Below are 23,242 nucleotides of genomic sequence, written 5' to 3'. Positions count from 1 at the left end.
AATTTCTTTGAAATTTTCATGGGAATTTTAACTTGGGAATATTTGAAATTTTTATGGTTTTGTTGCTGTCCACTTGAATGAATTTTCGAAAATATTGATTGCCAAAAATCATTTTATTTTTCATCATTTATCGTTTTTGTTATGTGGAAAAAACACTGTGACATTGAAGATGACTGCCAGTCATAATGAGCCAGCTGCCGTTAAAGATAAAAAAGGAAAGCTACACTAAATATTTTGACATTTTTAAATTTGGACTTTTTGGGGGTACTGAGGGGACATATATATGTCCAAGCTATTTTAAGTACCTTTTTTGTTTTTCACAATTCAAGGTTTTTGATTTTCTGTGACAGAAACCATTTAAATTCTACAGTTCAATAGGTACTATAACTCAACGGTACTTTGTTGAGTTGTGTCGTACAAAATATCATTATTTTTAATGATAAAATATATATATTTTTTAATTTAACATATTTATTCTTCAATATTTAACCTTGCAATGCTGTGTTCATGTCCAGCATGGAAAATCTCCCTTCTCTTTCACTCCCTCATAGTCACAAGGATGCCTTTAGGTACCTAAACATGGTACCTTTTGATTCTGCGTGAATCGGTACTCTGTACTTTTGACAGAATTCTACCTAATTCGATAATGCTTATAACAAACCAAATGTTTAATAATCTATACATGTATACAACAAGGAAAATACAGTTGAAATAAATTCCACTAAATTCCTATCATTTCCCATTAATTTACTTTAATTTCAGTTAATTTCTGAAAATTCCAATAATTTTGCAACCCTCGGTTGATGCATGGTTCAGAGAAAGCTGTAAGACATGTTCCAGTGACATTTCAGGAGATGGGACAGTTAACAATTTTAAGCATCAAATCTCTCAGCTTGTATTAAAAACTAAACCCAGACTTGAAGAAATACTAACAACTATTGCAAAAACCACACTGCATCAGACAAATCAGTATCTCCACTTAATTCCACCATCCATGCATTTCTGATACTTGTCGTTTAGTGAAAAAATGAAGAACTATTTCAACCTGAGTATATGGACCAGGGGAGGATTTGTCAAAACTGGTACGACACAATCAGCTGAAAGCACCAACAGCACATGCTGAGCGGTCAGTATATTACTCCCCCTCTGTTTTTAGGGGCTTGAATCACTGACTTAGAGCTGATGTTGAGTATAAACACAGACAACATTTCAAAACAAAGATATTTCAGATAGGATGTATCCTCACCTCTGCTCACGTAATGTTGCTTGGATTTCACAGACTCGGACCAAAGACCGCAGGTTTTTGAGCTCGGTGCAGTTCTCAGACATACAGATGCTCCCCATGGTGTGAGCCTCTTCACGTAGTCTTGACGCCTTTTCCCAACACAAAGTTTGTTGAAATAAAGGAGGGTTTAAAGGTGTAAACAAAAGGAAATATAATAATCATAAATGTGAGTAGACAAACCTGTTTCTCTGCGTGCTCGGCCGGCCACCCCTGTACATGTTTGATGAGATTCTCATTGAAGTGAGCGGCAAGGGTGGGGGTGAAGGAGCAGGAGGGTCGTGCAGCTGAAGCAGAGGGGGGAGCGGACACAGAGTTGGGGGCGTTGTTGCTGCTGGAGGCGACATGGTTAAAACCCGGAGAGGGACTCCTCTGACTGCTGCATCGACACAGGAAGAGCACGGACATGTTAGTGACCAGATACGATAAATCAGAACTTTCTTAGCAGCTCATCATAAACAGGATTTCATCTACTTCAACATGTTTTCCTCTTGAGTTTAATTAGAAAATGAAAAACAAAGCCCCTTCCATCATTGCTGTTGAACCTGTACCTTGTGTCATTCTCTAAAATGAAAACTAAGTCTGATAAACAGGACAAAATCAATATATTATAACATATTAAGTTTGTAAATCGGTATCTATTAAGGTACTTGGTCATTACACAATGATTGAACACCGACTCAGGATGTGACATGGGTCAAATCAGCTGGATCTTGAAAACAAAACAAATCATATGCACTGTATCACATCCATCAAACAGTGGATTTTAACACCTCGACAGTGTTGGATCAAGTTTTTACAAGAAGAAAGAAAGATTTGCAATTGCACTTCTGCCTCAAAGTAACATCAGGAAATCTGAGCAATGCAGCAGCTCAATGTCATCCCAGATTCATAAGAAAGCTCACAGCCAGAAGGTCCTAACACTTCATGAACAAGTTAACTCTTTCCCTGCCATTGACAAGATTTTTCGTCAATCCGTGTTTTCACCGTAATATTGGGAGGGGCGCTGTTGCGTTTCTTGTGAAACCCATGCACTTCTGGGTGCACAAAACAAACAAAGAAGAAGCTGCTAACCCGGGACAACAAGGCTGTTTTCCAAACCCCCTACTACACAAGCATTACCTACTACTTTGGCTGAAATTCAGTATGTAGTAGGTAGTATGTGAAAACTTGCAAAATCTGCAGTAAGCCAAAAATCCCCAGATGTCCTACTGATCCAGGAAAATTTCTCAGTATGCAACAGACCAGTCTACCTGGTATACTGTTAGCATACTGCTAACGCTGTTTGTCTATGCGGGCATATGTCTATGTATGCGGCTGGCAGGTTTTGGTGAATTCCTGCCATCTACTGGAATTAATTCGCATCAAAATTACAACACATCACTAACGTTAGACCGTCCATGAGATAGAAGTGAGGTGATGCTAAGAAACACCAGCAAATCTTGTCACTTCCAGTCGTAGGGGAGGTGTTTACTTTTAAAAATTCATTAGCCCATATAAATCACTAATTCACTTTTTAAACCATAAGTGGATTATATAGAAGTGTTTTTACATCAGCTGTGAAAAAAAAATTCCCTTCAGATTTATTTTCAGTAAACAATATCATTTTTGGTGTAAGATTAGAAATCAAGTATGATGATTCTGTGTGATATGATGTTTGTTTTGTACATTTAAAATAAACGCAAAAAAAAAAAAATACATTCTCTGTAGCTCCACTTCTGAAACCGGAAACCAGAGAAGTATACTGCAAAACAGACCCAACAGATCAGTCATATGACATACTTCAAGCAAAAGCGGTAGGTAGTATATAGTGCCTACTACATATTACATCCACATGTAGTAGGTCTTAGGTGGTTTGGAAAACAGCCTGAGTTACATTAAAGTTATAAGTACTATATCCTGAATGTTTCCCCGGCATCTACATAAAGAGGATCAGTGCACTTCCAAAAATGCCGCCTCCACGGAAAAGGTGTTTCAGAAGCTCAAGAGGTACTAATGGACTCAGACTCTGACAATTGGATATTTGATGTACAGTCCGAAAAAAAGACGCACAGGGTCAGACACGGAGACGGGGAAGACTGCAGAAACTCAGTGGAAAGCATGAGACATGGACAGGGGGTGAACTGCCAGAAAAAAAGAGTGACACGAGACGGGAGAGACTGGAGACTCCGTGGAAAGAGGCAGGGGGAGACAGCAGACATTCAGAGAAAGCAGGTGCAGTCAAATGTATTCAAATAAGCAATGTGGAAGTGTTTATAAAGAAGGTTAAATTGATATGTAGATTAATTGTTATTGATTTTTGTAAATATGTAAAGTTGATAAGAAATCTGGTGTCCTAGGAGATGTTTTGTGTCAAGCTTGGGTAAGTTTGTGGGAAAATTTGTGAGAAAGTTTGTGATATACTCAAACTGATTATTATAATTCTTGTAACCATTATTGCTATAGTCTACCATTTTGAATGCTGTGTTACTGTTTGTAGATAAGAGAGAGTCAAACATGTCAATATCTGATCAGTTTTATCTTCCTACAGAATGTCTTGGACAAAAAAGCCACTTTCTCTGTTTTTTTTGTTCAAAATGATGTTTTTTCACAAAAACTACCAATGATCAAATGTTGATTACTCAAGAATGAATGAAAATAGAATACAATAACTTTTTTGTGTTTAAAAGATTAAAGTTACTTCTTTCATTTGATGTATTTAGTGTTCGTAACGCTTATAACATTTTCAGTAGCTTTTAGTTTAGATTAAGATTAGTGGGAATGGTCACAAAGGCTGGCTGGCAACTTATTGCTAATATTCTGGTGGGAAAAGAGTTAAAAAAAGAAACACACACCAGCACAACACATGTAGCTGCAGCTGTGTCACCAGCCACATATGCTCAGTGCCATGAAATATTGCTGTGAACTCAAAAGAAGTTTGATGATTGATCGGAAACTTGGCTTAGCATAGCCCAAGTTAACAATGGAGTAAACTACATGTCTAAGTTAGAGCAAGTTTGTGTTAAAGTAGATGAAAGATGAAGAAATAAAAAAACACGAATTTGAACACGATGTAAGATGAAACCAGGGGGTATAAATCTGGAGTCCAGGCAACACTGGTCCTTACTGACGATATGTGAATCGCAAACATTTACAGAAAATAAATATTTTTGTTGTTGCTACAGCCTGGACTAACAGTTAACCTCAACCTGGAGCTGACTCTGACATTAACCTCAACAGGTGACTCCTGACTGATGTTCCTCCTCCTCCTCTTTTCTCCTGAGCCCATGACCGTTCACAAAACAAAACAAACACTAAAGGGTCTGTACTAAACTCAAAACCTATGGTTAAACTTTCATCAAAACATCTTCAAAAGCTGTGTGGAGAAAAAAAGGTCATATGCATAAATCTCTATATATTTCACACTCAAGTTATGAATATCACTGAAAAAATAACCTCAGTTTTGGAAAAAGTGACATCAACGAAGTGAATAGATCCAGTTGAGTCATCAATTAATGTTCCATGACCGGCCAGCAGATGGTGCCACAACACAACACAACGCACCGTTTACCTCTGTTCTGGAGGTAAAATCATTCAAGAGTTGATATGAATGAGCTGACATGTTTGTTGAATTATCTCCACCTCAGTGCTCTCAGCTGTAAACAGCATCTAGAATATGATCCACGATATAAAAGCAGACTATTCATGACCTACAAACGACCGTCTGTGGAGTATATGCTCAGCTGAAGCACAGTTTGGTACGTACCCTTGGCGCTGGAGGGTGCGTGGAGAAGCCGCGGTGGCATCGTGACTGTGCTGCTTATCGCTGGCGAGGGGCTGCTGGGAGGTGGGCTGGGGAAGAGATGTCTGCTTCACCGATGGCGTGCTCACCTAAACACAGAGATTAGACAGACTCAGAGCCAGTCCTGCTGGATGATCCAAAACACAAGCTTACGCTTTCTAAAATTAACAGAATTCTGCCACAACAACGTGCCGTAGCTGGTGGGATTGTGAAAACATGGTGCTAGAAGAGCTACATCCTCACGCAGTAACACCTTTTTCATGAAGTCCTAAACTAAGCAGTGTCTCTTATAGTGGTGCCACTTTTATACTTGGTGGAAGAAAAATGGAAACAGGAGTCTACAGGACGCACAGACTGGACAAACCAGAGGAAAGATACTTTACGCTGGTAATTCCACCTGTTTAAAAACTTTCATGGCTACAAATTCAGCTGCTTTTCCAAACATCACTGAGGCTTTGGTCAAATAAAAATGACCAAATAAAGTTAAATGAAACAGTTAAGGTTGTCACATTGAAATCTAAAGGAGTTTAAGTGAACTTCTCCATTGAGCAACATGTAAGGCATCTTTTTCCCAGTTCAAACTCACAGTGGCCGACATTCTTCAGGAGCTAGTTGATATCTGACTGGAGATTAAGAGAACCAAAACAATCTGCCTGCACTCCAACTCCTCCTCACAGTCAGTGTTTGAATCTTGCCTCATATTTTTCAGCACGTTTGCATAAAATCACTTGACACAGACTCCTTTTGACTATTCCCCTAACTTCATAATGTGTAAACTATTTACTACTGAATCCACGTTTTGCCAAACACTACTTCACTAATGTGTCTGACTGAATCATTGCATCATCAGCAGGATGAAACTTTTAACAGAGGAAATCCTCGATTTGATCCAGAGCCCAGTTATAGTTTATTACTCTGTGTAAACTTTCAATTAGTCACAGCTTTCACATCATCGGCACACTTCAGGACAGAAACAAAAAGTGCTGAGCACCAGCGGAGTTCAAGATGTGGTTGATGAGAAGAAATGTTGCCCGTTGGAGTTAAAATCTTTGGAGGTAAGATTTTAGTCTTCTTGTTGAAATTTTGCTTTGTGAAAAAACAAAAAGTCTTGACTGGAAATACTTTTGGTTTGTATTTGCCAGTAGTCGTTTCTTTCCATGGACACATTGTTTCCAGTGAACTCTTGTCCAGAATTCCCCTCAGCTGGCCGCTCACTCTCCTCTTTGGGCGCACAGAGTAAAACTTTCTGACTTACCTTGTGCTGGGAGATGATGGGCTGCGTGCTGAGGAGGGGTTTGAGGGGGCCAGCGTTCGTCTGCGGCGTGCTGATCCTCGGGGAAACGTAAGACCTGGGCGATGAGGCGTCCGATGTTAACGACATGGGTGACTGGTTCGATTGCTGAGCTGCTCCAGAGACAGAAACAAAAAGACAATCTCAGAGACCACGCTTCATTTTGTACAGGTGAAATTTTCTGGGTGATAGAAACATCGTTCAGAGCTGAATGTGGAGTAGAGAAAGCACTGGATCCAGTTATATGTGAACACAGAGGGAAACAGACATGATGGTGCGATGATTCTGTTTACCTTGGTTGGAAAGTTGAGCAGCTTGAGAGAGGATAGTAGTGATATTAAATGCCGACGGTCCGGCAGTGAGGATCTTGTGGAGCATCGACTGTAATGAAGCTTGTGTGACAGCAGCTGTGAGAACTGGAGAGAAACACAAAGACACAATAAGTGAGTGTAAATGCTGATGTACAAGGTCAGTGGGCTCAGAATATGAGTCAAATTTAGTGACATGATCCATGTCAACATTTTCAGCTCCTAAACAGTAACTCATTACTTATAAGAGTAGAAACAAACACTTCCATGTTCATATGCTGTTTCTTTCACCATGAAAATTTGAGACGAACATCATCATGTCTTTCAGTTCTTTTGCTAAATATTAACAGAAGCACCTTCGATATTTCATAGACTCCTTTATAGTGTGAAATGCATTGATGGGAGCTTTCTGGGCTGTGTATTACATAAGAAAAAGATGAAGAATGAGTATGTTTAAGTTTAAGTAGGTCTAATACCAAAGTTTGAAGTACAGCTGCACTTTACAGATGTCCAATGATCAGCATTTTCCCTCTGATCCTGATCTGATTTTATTTAGTATTTAACACTATGACTATGGATGTATATATCAAATAAAGAAAAAAATTAGACACTTATCACTGAATTGTCCCAAACTGGAAGGTAAAGAAATCAATCCAGTGTGCTGCGAGCCTCAGCAGAAACACAAGACAAACATTTATTGTCAAACTGATCACATCATGTTTAAACCAGCACGTTTGCATAAAATCACCAGTGTCTGAACGGCAGGACATACCGTGGATAACGGAGATGGCATAAACCTGTGTCCCATCTTCTTCTCAGAGCTTTTTGGACGCACTAGTTCTTTCTCTGAGGATATTTATCCATTCTTTCAAAGCCCAGAAACAGCCATACAGCCTTTCCTCCACAAGTGAACTAAGCTGCATGTTGTTTTAAGATATTTTGGTCGTACTGAATGCCTTGTGAGAAGTACTTATACTAATACCTGGGCTTTGGGTATGGACTGATACCAATCTGATACCAGTGTTAAAGAAAAAACCTGCATGCCCTCCTGTGGTGCAAAACTGGTAATATTTTGGGTAAGAGACCAAAATGTAGGGATAGACTGATTATTGGCCGAGCCGATTATCGGGGCAGATATTTGGCGTTTTGAGGCATATCAGCATCGCCCCTTTTTTAAAAATCCGACAGCCGATAAGAAAATTTAAAACTACGTTGTTGCATCTCTGATGCAGCTGCTCCGCTGTCTGCAGTCACTACTCAATCCCCAGCAGTGTCCAACCCACAGGTACCATCTGATTGGTTATAAGCAGAGCCATGGCTCAGGTAACAGCCAATCAGCGGTGCAGTTATTACAGTTATTGCAGTAGCATTGAAATTTTGGAAATCTTCATTTACTGTAGAAAACTTTAGATATTTTTTTTTATGTTTTCATTTAACTTTATAAAACATGCTGCTAAGCCTGGGAGCTGTTTAACATATGCTTGAAGGCATTTGAATGCATTTAAGTGTTAGAGTTTTTTAGAGTTTAAAAAATCTATATTGGTCTATCTCTACAAAAATGTACAGAAATTTTATTGAATAAACTTTTATACCCTGTAGACTAGCAACAAAAAACTAAGAAAGTGCATCAGAGGTAACATTAAAAATCAAGTAGCCAAGAGCACTGGTAAAAAAAAAAAAAGGCAGAGAGCTGGTTGGCTGGACCTGCCCCTTCCCAACCAATACAGCTTTGAGGGGCACAGATACACTGATACCAGGATCGGTATTAATGCATCCCTTGTGAAAAGATCATGGTTCAGAAATGTGCGTATTTGACTGTTTTCTAGTTTGATCTATCTCCACTCTGCTAACATTTTAGCCACAGAGTTGCTAATGCTAAGCTAATAGACTGACTCGTGTTGGTTTGCTTTCGCCTTTTTAAACCGTATGTTCCTGGAGTTACTGTAGGATGCTGTAAAGCAGGTGTTGTTGCTGTAATGTCTGGTTGTGCACACCTGTTCTGTAATACAGCGAAACTTGGCTGCCGTTTCACATCTTATTTTATTTTTTTCATCATCACTTTTACAAGGTTGAGTGAACTCAGAGCGCTCAGTTTTACTGACAATCTGGGCAGCAGATAGTGGGCAATGACAGCCATCGTGAATGATCAAAATGAGAAAACTGGCTATTGCACATCATCAGTTAGAAAATGACAAAATTCACCTCAATCTAATTCTGAGATCAGGATCAGGACATCCTGCCTGCACACTGTGGATGAGGACAAATATTTTGTGTCTGAAGCATCAATTTAACTGAATATTTAATTAATTTTTTAAAATCATTTTTTTCAAATAATTTGATAGTTTCTGTAAGTCCTAAACTTGAGTTAAAAAAGCCTGAAGCCACCGAAAAGTCTCACTGCAAAACAAGATGATGCATCTCGAGGGTTATCCTGCTAAATAAATCTAGACATCATCATTTTCTGTGACGGAACAGACTCTAGGTGTTGTGATAACCAAAGACTTCTCTGTGTTGTAGCTATTAAATATTAGGGCTGCAGCTATCGAATATTTTAGTATTCTAGTATTCTACTCAAAAATACATAGATTAATCAAGTAATCGGATAAAACACATTTTTGTTAAGTTAAAGAGCAGTTATTTTTCAAATGAAAATTTGTTTCAAGCAAGTGTAAAATCAATTGACTTTTGGTGATAAATTCCAAGTTCGGTGCAATCTGATGAGATATGAGATACAAGCAGCTGATGCAGATCAATACATGCTTTCTTATCAGTCTCCAAACTCCAGAAAAGAAGCTAGATTTGTTGCTAGTCGCTGTTTTGAAAAAGAGGTAGCTTGAGGGGTCTGAAAACTCTCTTAATATGGCCTCAGCTCTATTTGAAATGCCACTCTGTGATTTTTTTTAAATTGAACGATTCCTCGAGGCAGAGAAAATTCCTCAATCATTTTTTGTTATCGAATACCTCGAATTATTCGGGGAATTGTTTCAGCTTTATTAAATATAGGATACTGGTTGCTAATGCTCAAGTTGTTTTATATGTTTTGTCATGGGGTCTGATCAGGCTCATCTGATTTACAGGACTGCTTTTAGAAAGTGTACAGATGGACAAAGTTCTGTAAAGTTCACATCAAGTCGATATGAGTTGAATTCTGAGATGGAGACTGCCAGCCTCTTAGCTTTTCTGGGATATTGTTTTTTTCCCTCACTGAGAAACCAAACTAACTAGCCCTCTGTGAGACTCTACACCCCCTAATTTAGACATGATTGACTGATTACAAAGTTAAAGCACATGATTAAAGCCCAACAGTGTTTTGTGCTTTGGTTCAGTAAAAAAAGTCAGGTCTTCAGGGGGCTAAGGATTTTGGTTGTTGTTTTGTTTTTGTAAAATAATTTTCTGTGTGCAAAGTAAAATAACGTAAGCATCCAACTCTAAAGTCATTTTCTTTTCCTTTGATGCGCGTATTATTAGCTATTAACACAAGACAACTGCTGACCTTATACAATGATTGAACACAGATCTGCAAAGGTGTCAGCATAAAATCAGCTAGCATTAAATACGGCTAAAACCTCTACAGTAAAATGTGAGCTGGTTTCAGTAAGAACAGACCTGCTCACATAAGGCAAATGAATAAAAATAAACAAAAACAACCTAAACACAGCCTGACGACACAGGGATTGAGGAGTCTGAGTCAAATTCTCTCATTTTTTTCTATCTCCACAATCGAAGACGCTGGGATACACGCTCTGCTGCTGATCAAAACTCAGTCAGGATGTAAACGTACTCTCTGCGATGTATGACTTTTTCTTTTTTCTACTTGGCTGTTGTTCCAGAGCTTGGACTGATTCTGGCCCCTCGGCTACTTTTGTAAGCAACCTCGCTATCACTAAAGGTTCAATGGGAAACTTGTTATGCTCCCGCTTTGAATGTACATCACAGACGGAAACCAAATGACCGTGTGAATGAAGCCGACCACAAGGCCGGTCACTTTAAAATACTGTCTGGCTTTGGAAACCAAGCAGACTGCACCCAGCAAAGTCTTCACGCTGCAGACCCAGCAGCTGTTGTTGTGTAGAGACGATCCTTAAAGGTGTGTGTTGTTCTCTCTACATCTACAATGACTACATCTCTCTCCCTCACAGACAGCTCTTCATCCCACCATCACATATGAGCATCCTTAACACTGATAGACACTTCTCTTCAAGAGGCATTCTCAATCCAGACAGCAAAAGTAAAACCACAGTACAACAGGAAAGTCATGTTGGACGAGAAAAACCCTGAGCTCAGGCCAACAGGAGTGTTCATCACGTCCTGTCTAAGCCTGATACTTCAGCTCTAAGACCAAAAAAAAAAACCATCACAGCAGCTGGCTGAATGTGACGTCTGCTGAGAGTCGATGCTGTTTTTCTTACCCTCGTTGATTTTCGCCATGTCCACACTGGCGTTGTTGAGCTGGAGGGCGGTCTGAAGTGCAGGGAGAAGCTGTCGCAGCAGGGTGGGGTCCTGGAGTAAAGGAGGGGCCGGGGACTGCAGGACTGGGGACACGGGCACAGTGGAGGCAGAGGATCCAGGGGGCCCTGATGAAGGGTTCAAGCTCCCTGAGCCCGAGGATGAGGACTGGGACTGGGTGGCTGCAGGTTTCTCCACCTGGGCGGACTCTGTGTTGACAGGAGAAAGAAGAGGGGGGGTTAATTTCAACAGATACATAACAGGAACTTTTCTTTAAGAAACCTGGGCCCTTATACATGTTCAGTCATTAAACAAATGGGATCATTGGTCCTAATGTTCTGTTATGAAACGTTACGTTTGGCTTCAGCGTTGGCTACATGCACGTCTGCAAATAATCGGTCAGTTAACTAATTACACCATGGGAGAGACGCAGGTGTACATTACTTCATAATTAAGGGGAACCCCTGAAAAAATCCCATCAAACAAGTGAGTTTTCTGACATCTGTCTGTGTGTCTGTGGGGCTAAGGGAGATTTGTTAATTGTGCTAATATTTCTTACACACACACACACACAAAAACAAAGTTTTATAGATTACATGCAGAATCAATTCCTAGAGGGAACCTGAACTCATTTATTACTCTCAAGAATAATTCAACTAAATAGAAAACCAGAAAGTAGTCATTGTTGTACAGTTGTAAGCAGGTAAAATAACCCCTTACACGGATGCAACACTTTAGTGTCTCCTATATGTTTCTATCATCATTAAAGTTAGAAAACTACTTGTCACTTATTTAAACTGTGTCGACACCACACGGCTCTGTGACTCAGGGCTGCGTGTGCTCCACAGCTCATGTGTTTATGATGCTGATTATTTGTCGTATCAAATACAAACAGCGGTGAACTAGTTTGCTATCACAAAGTAACTGACAGTCATTTGACTTTGCTCTTTGAGCAGGTAAGGATGCTGAACGGTCCGGTGTTTCATCATGTTTGTAGTTTTTCCTCCGTGAGTGTCAGTATTAAGCTAGATATACAGGCTTTGAAACGTGTATTAGTTTACGAAGCCGCCCGACTGTCGGCTTCGCAAACAGAGTGCACTGGCTTTCTCGAAAAGCTGTGGCCGGTGGAACTCGAAGCCATGTCTGTAAATCCGTCTGTACTTTTGCACGCAGCTTAAAGAATCAAACTGTGTAGTCAGCACGAGATCGGATAATTAAGATGCACGTTAATTTTGTCGGACTGAAAACGACCAAGCATCAACACGCGGAGCTAATACTAGTTCGCTGTCTAACTTCAGAACAACACACACACTTTGGAAAGAGAGCAAGTCTCCGCCCACTCCTCAGAGAGGAGAGTGGACCCAGCTCGGTGTCTGCAGACTCACAAGTTGCCTGAGTCAAAATGTTTCTGATTCAGACGAAAACAATGCCTTGGGTATCGATACTTAAAACACATGGTATTGTTCACGTTTTGAAAACAGGCAGTATCAATATATTGTGCAACCCTAATGGCTACACATTGCCACCTTTCCTATGGTTTGTCCACTGTCTTCACATATTTAGTCTCACACTGTAACGTATTGCGTGATGTCCTCCTTTAAACAGCTGAACAGGTGCTGCAATGCTGCTGTTAGCACCTGTAATGTCGGAGTCTACCTCCATTAAACTTAACGCTCTTTTGGCCCGTTAACCTGGCTCATACACACCACTAATCAATTTATTTTTCACTGAGTACAAACAGTCTGTTTACCTTGCTATTGACTGGGCATGCATATAGCCCTGGTCTGTATGTTCAAATGCTGTGATTTCATAATGTTATCACCTGCTTCACGTACAATCATCAACCCAAATGAACAGAGGCTCCTGCTTTAACAGTCTGGAGTCAAATGTAAAACAAGACTTACTAGGCTGTGTTTTTTTACAGTAAACTTTCAGCGTCATTCATTCATGTACGCAGACAATCAGACAAACATTAGCTCTGTGAATGACAGGTATTCAGAAACAGGTTAATCATGGTGACTGACGTCTTCATTGATGGTTTTCCTGCTCAGGAGTCCTTTTAATGAGGAGTGCCCTGACGTACGGGAGTTTCCTTCACTTGAAACCTTGTTTCATTAAAACAACAGTAACAAAGCCATACCTGAGGTTAAGTTTTATTTTAGGTCACTGCTCTCCCATCTATCACCCACATGTTTTATGTGGTTTCGCAGATGTACCAAAGTGATTTTCTTGAGCGTATCTACAGCACTGGCTTAGCTCTGCTGTATTTCCTGAACCATAAACTTTCTTCTTAAGGTTGCCAAAAACATTTTGGAGCATATCGTCAAAACACTTCCTGCTTTATTTTGAGAAGCCATCTCTGGCTGTTGGAGCCATAGTTATTCTGCACTGGAAGCGTGGGTGGACACTAAAAATTCACGCTCAGACAGCCTGAAGTCTTTTTGGGACAACAGCTATGTCAAACGACAGTGCTGGTGCCAGCAGAACAAAGGATTTTGCAGCTGCATAAAGCTGAGCCCTGAAGAAACAGAGAGCATCAGAGCTCACAGCAGGAGGTTTACACACCACTTATCAAACTACTAAAGAGATAAAACTAAGAACCTGCTTAATGATCTCAAGATTATTGTGAGATATGAAGAATAGACTCCCAGAATATAACAGCATTACACTGATTAAACCCATGTAACTTTGAGACCACATGCAGCCTAGATGAAAAACACTCTGCTGGGCATCGCCTCAAACCCTGCATGAAACCTGGGTTTAAAAAACGACCAAAGTAAAACACAGACAGTCACTGTAATCCTCGCTCAGGTGCAGTTTGCACGGACAGGGCAAAGAAACCGAGAATATCTGAAAGTTGGATGAAAAGCCACAGGCAAAAAGCGCTCTGCAGAGAGCTGAGTGTCAGTGAACATCATAATTAGGAGGTGAACTTCATGTGAACTGTGGCTCTGCATCGACACCTGATGAGCTGGATTATCATAAAAGTGTCACTTAGAGCTGATGTCAAAGTTTCACGTTGGTTTACAGATTTTTAACTGTCATAAATTCATGTTAAATGATTACAACTATAACAATGATGCTTTTTTTCCTCTCTTTAAAATTCAACATTCTGCAATCTGATCAGTGGGAAACCAAAATGACTTGATTTCCGTCTCTGAAAAAATTACTTAATGAGACAACTACCCAGCCAGCAGTTCAAAAATGATGTTAGATAAGCAAAGTTTGTTTCACACTTACAATTACAAGTTAAAAATCTCTATATTTTTTAAATAAACTTGGCAAAAACTTACAAAAGTAAGACAATGTAGAGCACCTCTTTGTTGTAACAATGCTTCTTGGAAATAGGTCTTTTACCGTAGGAAAGCCTGTTTATTTGTCAGGAAAATGTTTTTTATGAGACGAGCAGCACAGCTGAGTGTGTGGGCTGAGCCCATGAAAAACCTCATAACTCCTCTCTGCCAATGCCAAACAGCAGCAAACAGTCCCAAAGTTTATTTTAGGACTTTAAGTCTTTTTAAGACTTCAACTTTTTACCATACAGGGTTCAACACTCAGGCAATGGCTCTAATGTTGTAATCATCATGGAAATGCAGAAAGATTTAAGGTGAACGCTCAATTCTTAAAATATTTTATAACTAAATGTGTTTCCCAAATGCCGCGTTTATGTCAGTAACAATTCCTGACCTTGTCGAAATTGCTTTTACGGTAAAATTCACCAGAACACAGAGTGATCACAATCAGAATCAGGACCTTAAACTTCATGATTATTCTTGTTATGGAGACAGTTTACCAGATCCACAAAGATGTCCCAAAAACTGGGAACTTTCTATTTTTTAATATACTAACAAGAGAATGTAATGAAGAGGATTGCCCCCCAAAATAGGACATGGACCAATTTCAAACACTTCATCTCATTTTTACTCACAGTGTGGTGGTATGTTTAACCTTGCATACCCTTTAAATTACGTCTTTTCAAATATTGTCATCGTAATGAGACGGTAACTACCACATTGAGCCAAACACTGGTAGTTGTCAACCAATGAATCTGAACAGTCTGTCTGTGCTGTGACTGTGTGGGAGCTGCGAGGCCAACAGAGCAATATACAAACAAAAACCAGCTTCTCCTCTTACATTTGTGCAGAGTTGGAGATGTGTTCCACTCCTTAAAAGAGCAACTGAAATCCATCTTAATATTTACATTCAGTGCTTTTTCTTCATCACCAGGTTTACTGAAGTCATCTGTATAACTCTTTTTTGCAGGCCTGAAAAGCCAGATAAATAGCATCAACAAAAGTTTTATGGTAAAGAAAAGGATATTTTAACCCATTTAATGTGCTGATGTAAACAGGTGGCAAAATCTTTAAGCACCCTGAAAAAAAGCATTGTTATACTACGCTGCATCAATACTTCTGTACAGCCTTAGTTATCAGTTATCATCAAGCACATTTTACATTTTTGAGATGGGTGATGGACTCTGTATCAATGCTCGGCATGCACAGGGTTACTTCACTCTGCTTCACTCTTGCATGAAGACTCATGTGGTACTAGGTGGATATTACTGAGAGGACAAGGCAGGTTTTAGTTTTACACCAAGATTTAGCATGACATTTTTTAGCTCACGTGACTAATTTAGCATGCCCAGGCAGTCTAACAGTCCAACCAGGTTAAAATTAGAGCTGAAACGATTCCTTGAATGATTCGAGGTACTCGATTACAAAAAAAACCTTGAGTAATTTTCTCCGCCTCGAGGAATCGTTTAATTTTTAAAAAGATCAAAGAATGGTATTTTAAATAGAGCTGAGGCCATATTAAGAGAGTTTTCAAACCCCTCAAGCTACCTCTTATGCAAAATAGCAACTAGCAACAAATCTAGTTTCTTTTCTGGAGTTTGGAGACTAATGGGTCATTCTACGAAACGGGTGCCATTTGGGTCCGCAACATTTGATGAGATGTACAAGGCACAAAAAATGTGTCAAAGTGTGTTTACAAATTTTGGAGCTACCAAAGCAAGTGCTCTTATTGACATGCTGTATCAGAAAATTCTATTTCTTAAAGAGAAAAATCTTCATTTGAAAAATAACTGCTCTTAACTAAACAAAAATGTATTTTATCCGATTACTCGATTAATCAATAGGATTGTCAGTAGATACTCGAATACTAAAATATTTGATAGCTGCAGCCCTAGTTGAAATCAGCAGTTCATGCTTAAAAATGACTATTTAATAATGGTTAACCTTAATGTTGATAATTAGTCTGTTATGAGCTCTCACCTGTGTCTCCCTACGTCAGAGAAATTGGCAAGAATGATTTTCTACTTTGTTTTTACTCTCTTATCAATACGTGCTCTTTAAGTAAACCTAAGTATGTCAGAGCTTTTTATTTATTGGCTGACTTTCTGTAATCAAGAATTGAGTGTGCAGGATAATCAATTAGTCCTCAGACATACTGTATTTACAATCAGACAGAGTCAGAGAGAATGAGTCAGACAGATGGACAAAGCCAATGTGAACTATGAAGTCTATCAATGACATGAACAAAATTCTGAAGTCCTTGCTAGCGTTGCGCAAAGTGAAAACGGTCCTGTATAAATGATCTCCCCGATGATCTTACCTGCGTTTAGTGATCAACGTGTAAATTTTACATTTTAAGACACAACTGTCTTTAGAAACTCCTCACCTGTAGAGCACGAACAAGACACTCTGCATTTTTTTGTCTTCGTTTGAAATATTGTCTGTGCCTTTTTCTTTTTTGATACAAAACAGCAACAATATCATTACAGGTAAATACAATAACACTCCAACTCTGGTATGGAAATCAGGCAACAGCGACATTCTCACACTTCCTAGTGACAGAATAACTCACAGATTTTACTCTGTTGTCATTTGCAAGTTGTCCAAAGAAGAAACACCTTGTGCAGCTGAATTTTAAAATGATTTATCTGATTCATACAACCAACAGTAGCACTGACATTGATTTATGGAACGTTTAGTGCCTCAAACGTGTTCATTTTTTAAGCACAAACATTTTTGAGGAAGTTGTATCAAGAAACCAAGGGGCTATCAGAAAATCAAAGCATTTTGTTTTGAATTCTGGGTAATTGTGCGTGGTTGAGTTAATTATCGTCTCAGTCTCTGTAAGATGTTCCTTAGCATTCATCAGCAGAAGGTTAGCTTTACAACAGTCCTCATTGACAAACCAAATACAAAAATCATGTAGCTGTGGCCAAAAGGACAAACAGGAATTCTTCTGGTAAATCTGGTCAGCTCAGCCAAGAAGAAACAAGCTGGGAATAAGGCTTCAGGGTTTCCTGTCTCCCTCACAGAGTTTTAGTCAACATCCATCAGTTTTTCACACTGAGTGACAGTGAAACTGTAGCTGTAACGCTGCTTTATTTCTACACAGGATTCTTTTCAGAGAAGAAACAGAAAGAAGGGTTGAGATGGCATTATAACCTACAGGAGAGCTCTCTTTATCTCCACTCTTTAAAAACATGTTCACTTCTTCTCCTGGCACCAGAACAAACAGGTGTGCCACAGGTAGGGCACGACTGTTTGCAGTCTCAGAAAGATAAAACATGAAGCAGATTTGATTGAAGCTCTTACAAGCAGTGCCAAGATATCCTGTTCACCAGGACTAAAGCAGACTTTCAGAGGATTGGTAGATCTTTATCATCAAACTGGAGTCAGTTCATCCCTGAGTCTAAGTGGACGCTTGTGACACGTTTTGAACACCCCCTCAGGGTTTTCTTCTACCATGCTCACAGGAATGAGACCCACAGACAGGCCTCCTGTCACAGCTGTCACCAGCAAGGAGTCATGAAGATACAGCCGTGCCATACATTAAGATCAGTTTCAGCAGAGTCTTAAGGAGAACGTGTTGCAACATCGTGCGTCACACTTACTTGAACTGGTGAAGCCAGGGGCTGCCGATGCTTGCATTGCCTCCCGTCTGTAGTCCCTGTCTTTGGGGAAACTATTGACGACTGCCGTCTTTGTTGCTTCTTTTTGCCTCTGCTCTCTGTGAAACACAAGAATACACATAAACACACGTTAGGTAAGTTTCTCACCTGCCCTACTTGTGACAGACCCAGATACAGCGTGTGTTTTTAATCAAAGAATTGTTGCTACCTTTCAAGCCATTCTTTGGGCTTCTCCCACTGGGACACCTCCGTCCTGCAGTTGTAATAGTATTTCTTTCCAGATGAGCTGATGTGCTCTGACCAGTCGTCACCAGGTTCATACGGCTGAGGGAAAAAACACACAGAAACAGACTATTGTGGGACACGAGGTCAGCCAGAGACCAAAGTGCGAGTGTGTGTGGAGGGGGTCTGATGCAAGAGCCTGAAATGTAATCTGAAATGTACAAAAGATGTTGGGGATGGCAGACTGCTACAGCTGGCTTGTTTTCACACAAGCGCCTTAAGTGGGAGGAGGGCTTATTTCAGAGGGAGCTCCAGATTGTTGAGGTAACCAAGGTGAAAGAGGTCTGTTGTGGTGATTCTGGTGTGACAAGAAAACAGCTTCCACTTTGCAATCCAACAATTCTTTATCACAGGGCTCCTCTTTGCTTTATCGTGTCCGTGTAATAAAAACGGAGCAAATACGACAAAATTATTAGAATTCATCCATCACTGAAGACAAACTAATGCCACTATGTGCTGCCACAGCTTTTCTACAGGTTATCAAACACCTTTACCAGAAGTTCATACTGCACATAATGGTTTAATAGATACATACAGTCATTGATCATCAGGCTTTGACATTTGCATTTGTTTGAACCAAAGCATTAAAAGGTAATTTTGCTTTTTCGCTCTAACTTATTAACAGTGCTTGTGCTGTATTAAACCCAGCTAATTACAGCAAGAACAGGTGCTAACATGATTTATTTGTGAATTTGGAAAGAGAGGTGTAGAAAAAAAAAACACTAAAGGAGAATACTGACTTTTGTGTGATATACTTGGGGAATAACCTGACATAGATCCAGATCAAGAGCTTGTTTTAACCTCTGGATGGCTCTGATGTCTTACTTTTATTTAAACTTTAGAGGAAACCTCTAGAGAAGATATTTTTTCATCACAGAGAAACACCCACCCTCTGTTTTTAAAGCAAAAAATGCTGTTCACACACTTCTTTGACAGATCAAACTTCATTAAACTGTGTTTTGGTAGAATATGGTCATTCAATTTGTGTTTGATTTTTGTCATTTTAAAGATTATTTTAATTCAATATCTAACTCTTGTTGCACAAATGACACAAAACACCAAAAGAATCAGGTAATAGTAGATTAACAACTCCAGTCTTTGATTTAAACACTCTTTCGGCAGCTTGCAAAAACTTGCTCTCTTTGCTCTTTGTTGGGAATGTTTATGATCTGAGAAATAATCATTATACTGACTATTCTGCCTTTGATTTTCCACATATTTTGGGGGCCGTCATCTGGAATATTCTTATTTCATTGTTTGATTAATGTCTGGTCCTTCCAGGATGTCAAATTTCACATTAAGACTTGAAGTGTCATCATTCATGTTTGTCTTTTGCTTTGGAAAGGCAAAGGGAAGTACACTCATTCAGATGTACTGCAATCCTATTTTACAGACTAGTAAATTAAAAGATTTTGACATGAGTCGACCTGAGTTTGGAAAACTTTGAGATTAGCTGCCAATTAAATACCATTCTCTGTCTGGTATGCAGTTATTTACATGTCAAGGTTTGTTTACATGACCTGATTGTTGCCAATTAATCTGTTATGAGCTCTCACCTCAGTGTCTCCCTGCGTCAGAGAAAATTTTTTGGCAAGAATGAGTTTCTACTTTGTTTTCATCCTGTTATTATCAGTACGTGTTCTTCAATATTACTTGTGTATGTCAGAGCTTTTTGATAACTCACTGACTCTCTGTAACCAAGAATTGATGAATAATGAATTAGTCTTCAAACATACTGTATTTACAATTAGACAGTGTCGGAGAGATTGAGACAGACAGACAGACAAAGCAAATGTGAATATGGAAACAATCTCGGATTAAACCGAAAACTAGAATAAACTGAAGGTGATGGAGTCTGGCATTACTTTGTATTGGAGGACTATGGAGGCTATCAATGACATGAACTGAATTCTTAATTCCTTGCTAGCATTAGAAAAAGTGACAACTGTCCTGTATAAACGATCCCCGATGGTCTATCCACTCTGGATTTTTTTAATCCATCTTTTGAAATATTGTCTGTGCCTTTTCCCTTTTTAGTACAAAACAGTCACTACATCACTGTAGTGCCATGACAGTTGGATAAAATGACAGTGTCATCATCAGATTCTGATCTTGTAATCCTGGTAATGGCAACATTCTCAAACTTCTGAATGACAGAATAACTCACACAGGTGTCACTCTGTTTGCATTTGCGAGTTGCCCAAATAAGAAACACCTTGTGAAGGTTAAACCTCTACGATGAGTCAACTATGACCTTTTAAAGCATCTTTTATAATGAAATCGGTTCACCCTAACATTCGTAACACACATCCTTTCTCGAACACTTGAGTTTTGGATAGGGATGTCCCGATATTACATTTTCACTTCCGATACGATACCGATACTGCAGCATTGAGTATTGGCCGATACCGATATTTATGCAATACGATATCAGCATTAAACATGCATACTTTTATAACTTATTCTGTAGTATGTCTGTCATGCTAGAAAAGGCTTGATTAAGTGATATAATTCAAACAAAGAACCGTAGTCAGCAACAGTAGGTATGAGGAAAAACTGACCCATTTATTATTAACCAATGGGTAACAGAAACTGCTTATATCGGAGATTTTAGATACATTCCGATACGATACCGATACTTGTTTTTTTGCTGATATTGGACCAATATCCGATGTCAATATCGGACTGGGACACCTCTAGTTTTGGAGTAATGTAAGTTGCTAGCTCAGCTGATAACATCCATGGGTCAACACCAATCATTCAAAGACAAGATGAACAAAATTTGCCTCTCCATTTTTCATCTTCTTTTCTCTTGGTATAAAACCTAGCACAGTTCTGTGGAATTAGCAGCTGACTAAGAAATCTTAGTCCCCCTCAGACATCTACAAGATGTAGTGAACCACTAAAGCTCAGGAAGAAGAATTAGGCAAAAACTGAAGCAGAATTTATTCTTCTGTTCTCTGTAGGTTTGTGTAGCCCTGTACCAAAGCAGAAGTTTGCATACACTTCCTGCCTCGTTCATCCTCAAAAATGTAACTGCTCTTCAAAACAACGGAGACCATCAGCCCCATGACTGGCCCCCTGTGTAATATTCTATTTCTGCATTAACAACAACTGAGATATTGCAGCAATCCTCCCCTGCATTCAGAGGCCCTATGTTCCATCTTCTCCAGTCTCTTTCACCTTTTCTTCTTTGAGAAAATTCTAGCATGTCCAACGGCTGGTCAACATTTATCAGGTCATACTCCAAAACAACCATGGCTGATCCAGTCCCTTCAGCTCTCAGTGCACAAAAAAAACGAGAATATACCAGAACGGGGAACTGGTGATATGACTAGAAAACAAATGACACTTCCAACTATCTTCAAGGAAGATTCCTTTTCAGTTGTTTTTGGGTGAAACTGAAATATTGACTTCTGCTGTCTCTTCCAGCTTATGTAGCAGCTTAAACCCTAAAACAGTAGAGGCTTCACTTCACTGCAGAACTACCTGATACAGTCTAGTGACCCTAAAGAGAAAATATTTAGTTTCTGGTAGAAAAAAAGGAAAGAGAACATAGAACTTTGGGAAGTGTATCTTTGTAGCAATGCTTATGGTTCTGTTATCAATCATGGTTAATAACAGGACTTGGCGGTGGTAAAAACAATCACTCGATTGGATGTATCTGGCTCACTGATACTCCACAAGAGGTTCCACCACTGCCACTGCATCCAGACCAGTTTCAACAGTTTGATCCATTTAGGCAGTCAAATAATATTTTGGTTGTATATTATTAGTGTGGTTGGTTTCTTTTCCAACTTAAGAGAACTCAACAAAACTTGAGCTGAAAACTGAATCTACAGAAGACCAGCAACTGTTGAGAAACATCTGAGCATGCAGTGGTGGAAAAATGATGTTTAGTTCATCATCTGCCCCCGTGTTGAAGCAGAAGTTATACTTACTGTGTCTGAGGTCTTCGAATGTGAGTTGGAGCTATGAAGGGAACTGTGGTTGTGAGAATTTTCCTGTGGAGAATAACTGGTCCCTGCAACAAAACACAAGAAGAGGGAAAACAATCAGCGATAGCCAATAACTCCAGCGTGCCAAGTTCACAGACATGATGAAGTTCGAGTGAGAGCTACAACAAACGACACACGGCCGAGGTTTGATTTAGCCTCACTGTTGACAGGGGAAAAGGAAAAGTGGTCACATATATTAGATGTCTAAAACTTTTAAACACATGCTCAGCAATATAATACAAAGAGCCATAACCCCATTTCTAAAGCAACACTAAACTCTCCAATAGAGAATAAAAAGCCTTTAGCTAGGGCTCATACAGTATTGGACAAAAACTATGTGATGGTACAAAGTGAAATGTGTTCCTGGTAAATTGTAGCTTCAAAAAGAGAAAAGAAAAAGTTTTATGGATCCAACTCTCATGTCTTCAAATGCAACAAACAAGCCTGAAGTCTGGCAATAGCTCTCTAACTGATCAAAAATAGGGCAGAGAAGAAAAAAAAAGAGAGCAGCAGCATGGAAGAACATTTTTGCAAAGTGAGCTTGAGCCAAAAATATTCCAGCAGTAGCATCACATTAGCCTGCCAATGCATACTGAAGAATCCTAACATCTTGGAAATGCAAGTTGGTAAAATATGGGTTACAGGGAACACATGCGTGTTGGTTTGACATTTCCAGAAATTACAGCAACTGATGTACACCACTTCAGGGTTAAACCTGGACCACTGTTTGAAATGTGATGTGTGACATTCACAGAGTTGACATGTTAAAAAAATATCTTGGTTCACATCTGATCAGTTGGGGAAAAAACCTGAAGTTTCTGCTTCCAGATTGTGCCAAAGAAGAAAACTTGCTCATCTCTCTGATTCAGCCATGTGGTGTTTCACAGAAGAGGAAATGTAAACATATGGTGGGTGAGCCCTGCTACAAGCTT

At 39.4% G+C, this 23,242-nt stretch overlaps 1 protein-coding gene across 1 annotated transcript in view; it reads right to left on the bottom strand.

Annotated features, from left to right (window-relative positions):
* waca (WW domain containing adaptor with coiled-coil a) overlaps positions 1-23,242 on the bottom strand; it is a 39,396-nt gene that overhangs the window by 1,837 nt on the left and 14,317 nt on the right. Inside the window, exons 4-12 of the mRNA XM_074693726.1 lie at positions 22,254-22,336; positions 18,239-18,354; positions 18,013-18,128; positions 11,072-11,317; positions 6,648-6,770; positions 6,319-6,467; positions 5,028-5,152; positions 1,466-1,661; positions 1,247-1,374 (exon numbers count right to left, since the gene is read on the bottom strand). Of these exons, the coding sequence (XP_074549827.1) occupies positions 1,247-1,374; positions 1,466-1,661; positions 5,028-5,152; positions 6,319-6,467; positions 6,648-6,770; positions 11,072-11,317; positions 18,013-18,128; positions 18,239-18,354; positions 22,254-22,336 (1,282 nt within the window). The remainder of the gene's footprint in view (positions 1-1,246; positions 1,375-1,465; positions 1,662-5,027; positions 5,153-6,318; positions 6,468-6,647; positions 6,771-11,071; positions 11,318-18,012; positions 18,129-18,238; positions 18,355-22,253; positions 22,337-23,242) is intronic.

The sequence above is a fragment of the Halichoeres trimaculatus genome, unplaced genomic scaffold (genome assembly GCF_033239565.1).
Source record: "Halichoeres trimaculatus isolate MK-OKI-2021-1 unplaced genomic scaffold, fHalTri1.1 fHalTri1_scaffold_18, whole genome shotgun sequence".
Lineage (NCBI taxonomy): Eukaryota > Metazoa > Chordata > Actinopteri > Labriformes > Labridae > Halichoeres > Halichoeres trimaculatus.
The sequence above is the reverse complement of the archived record's forward strand: the minus strand, read 5'-3'. Positions and strand labels throughout refer to the sequence as shown.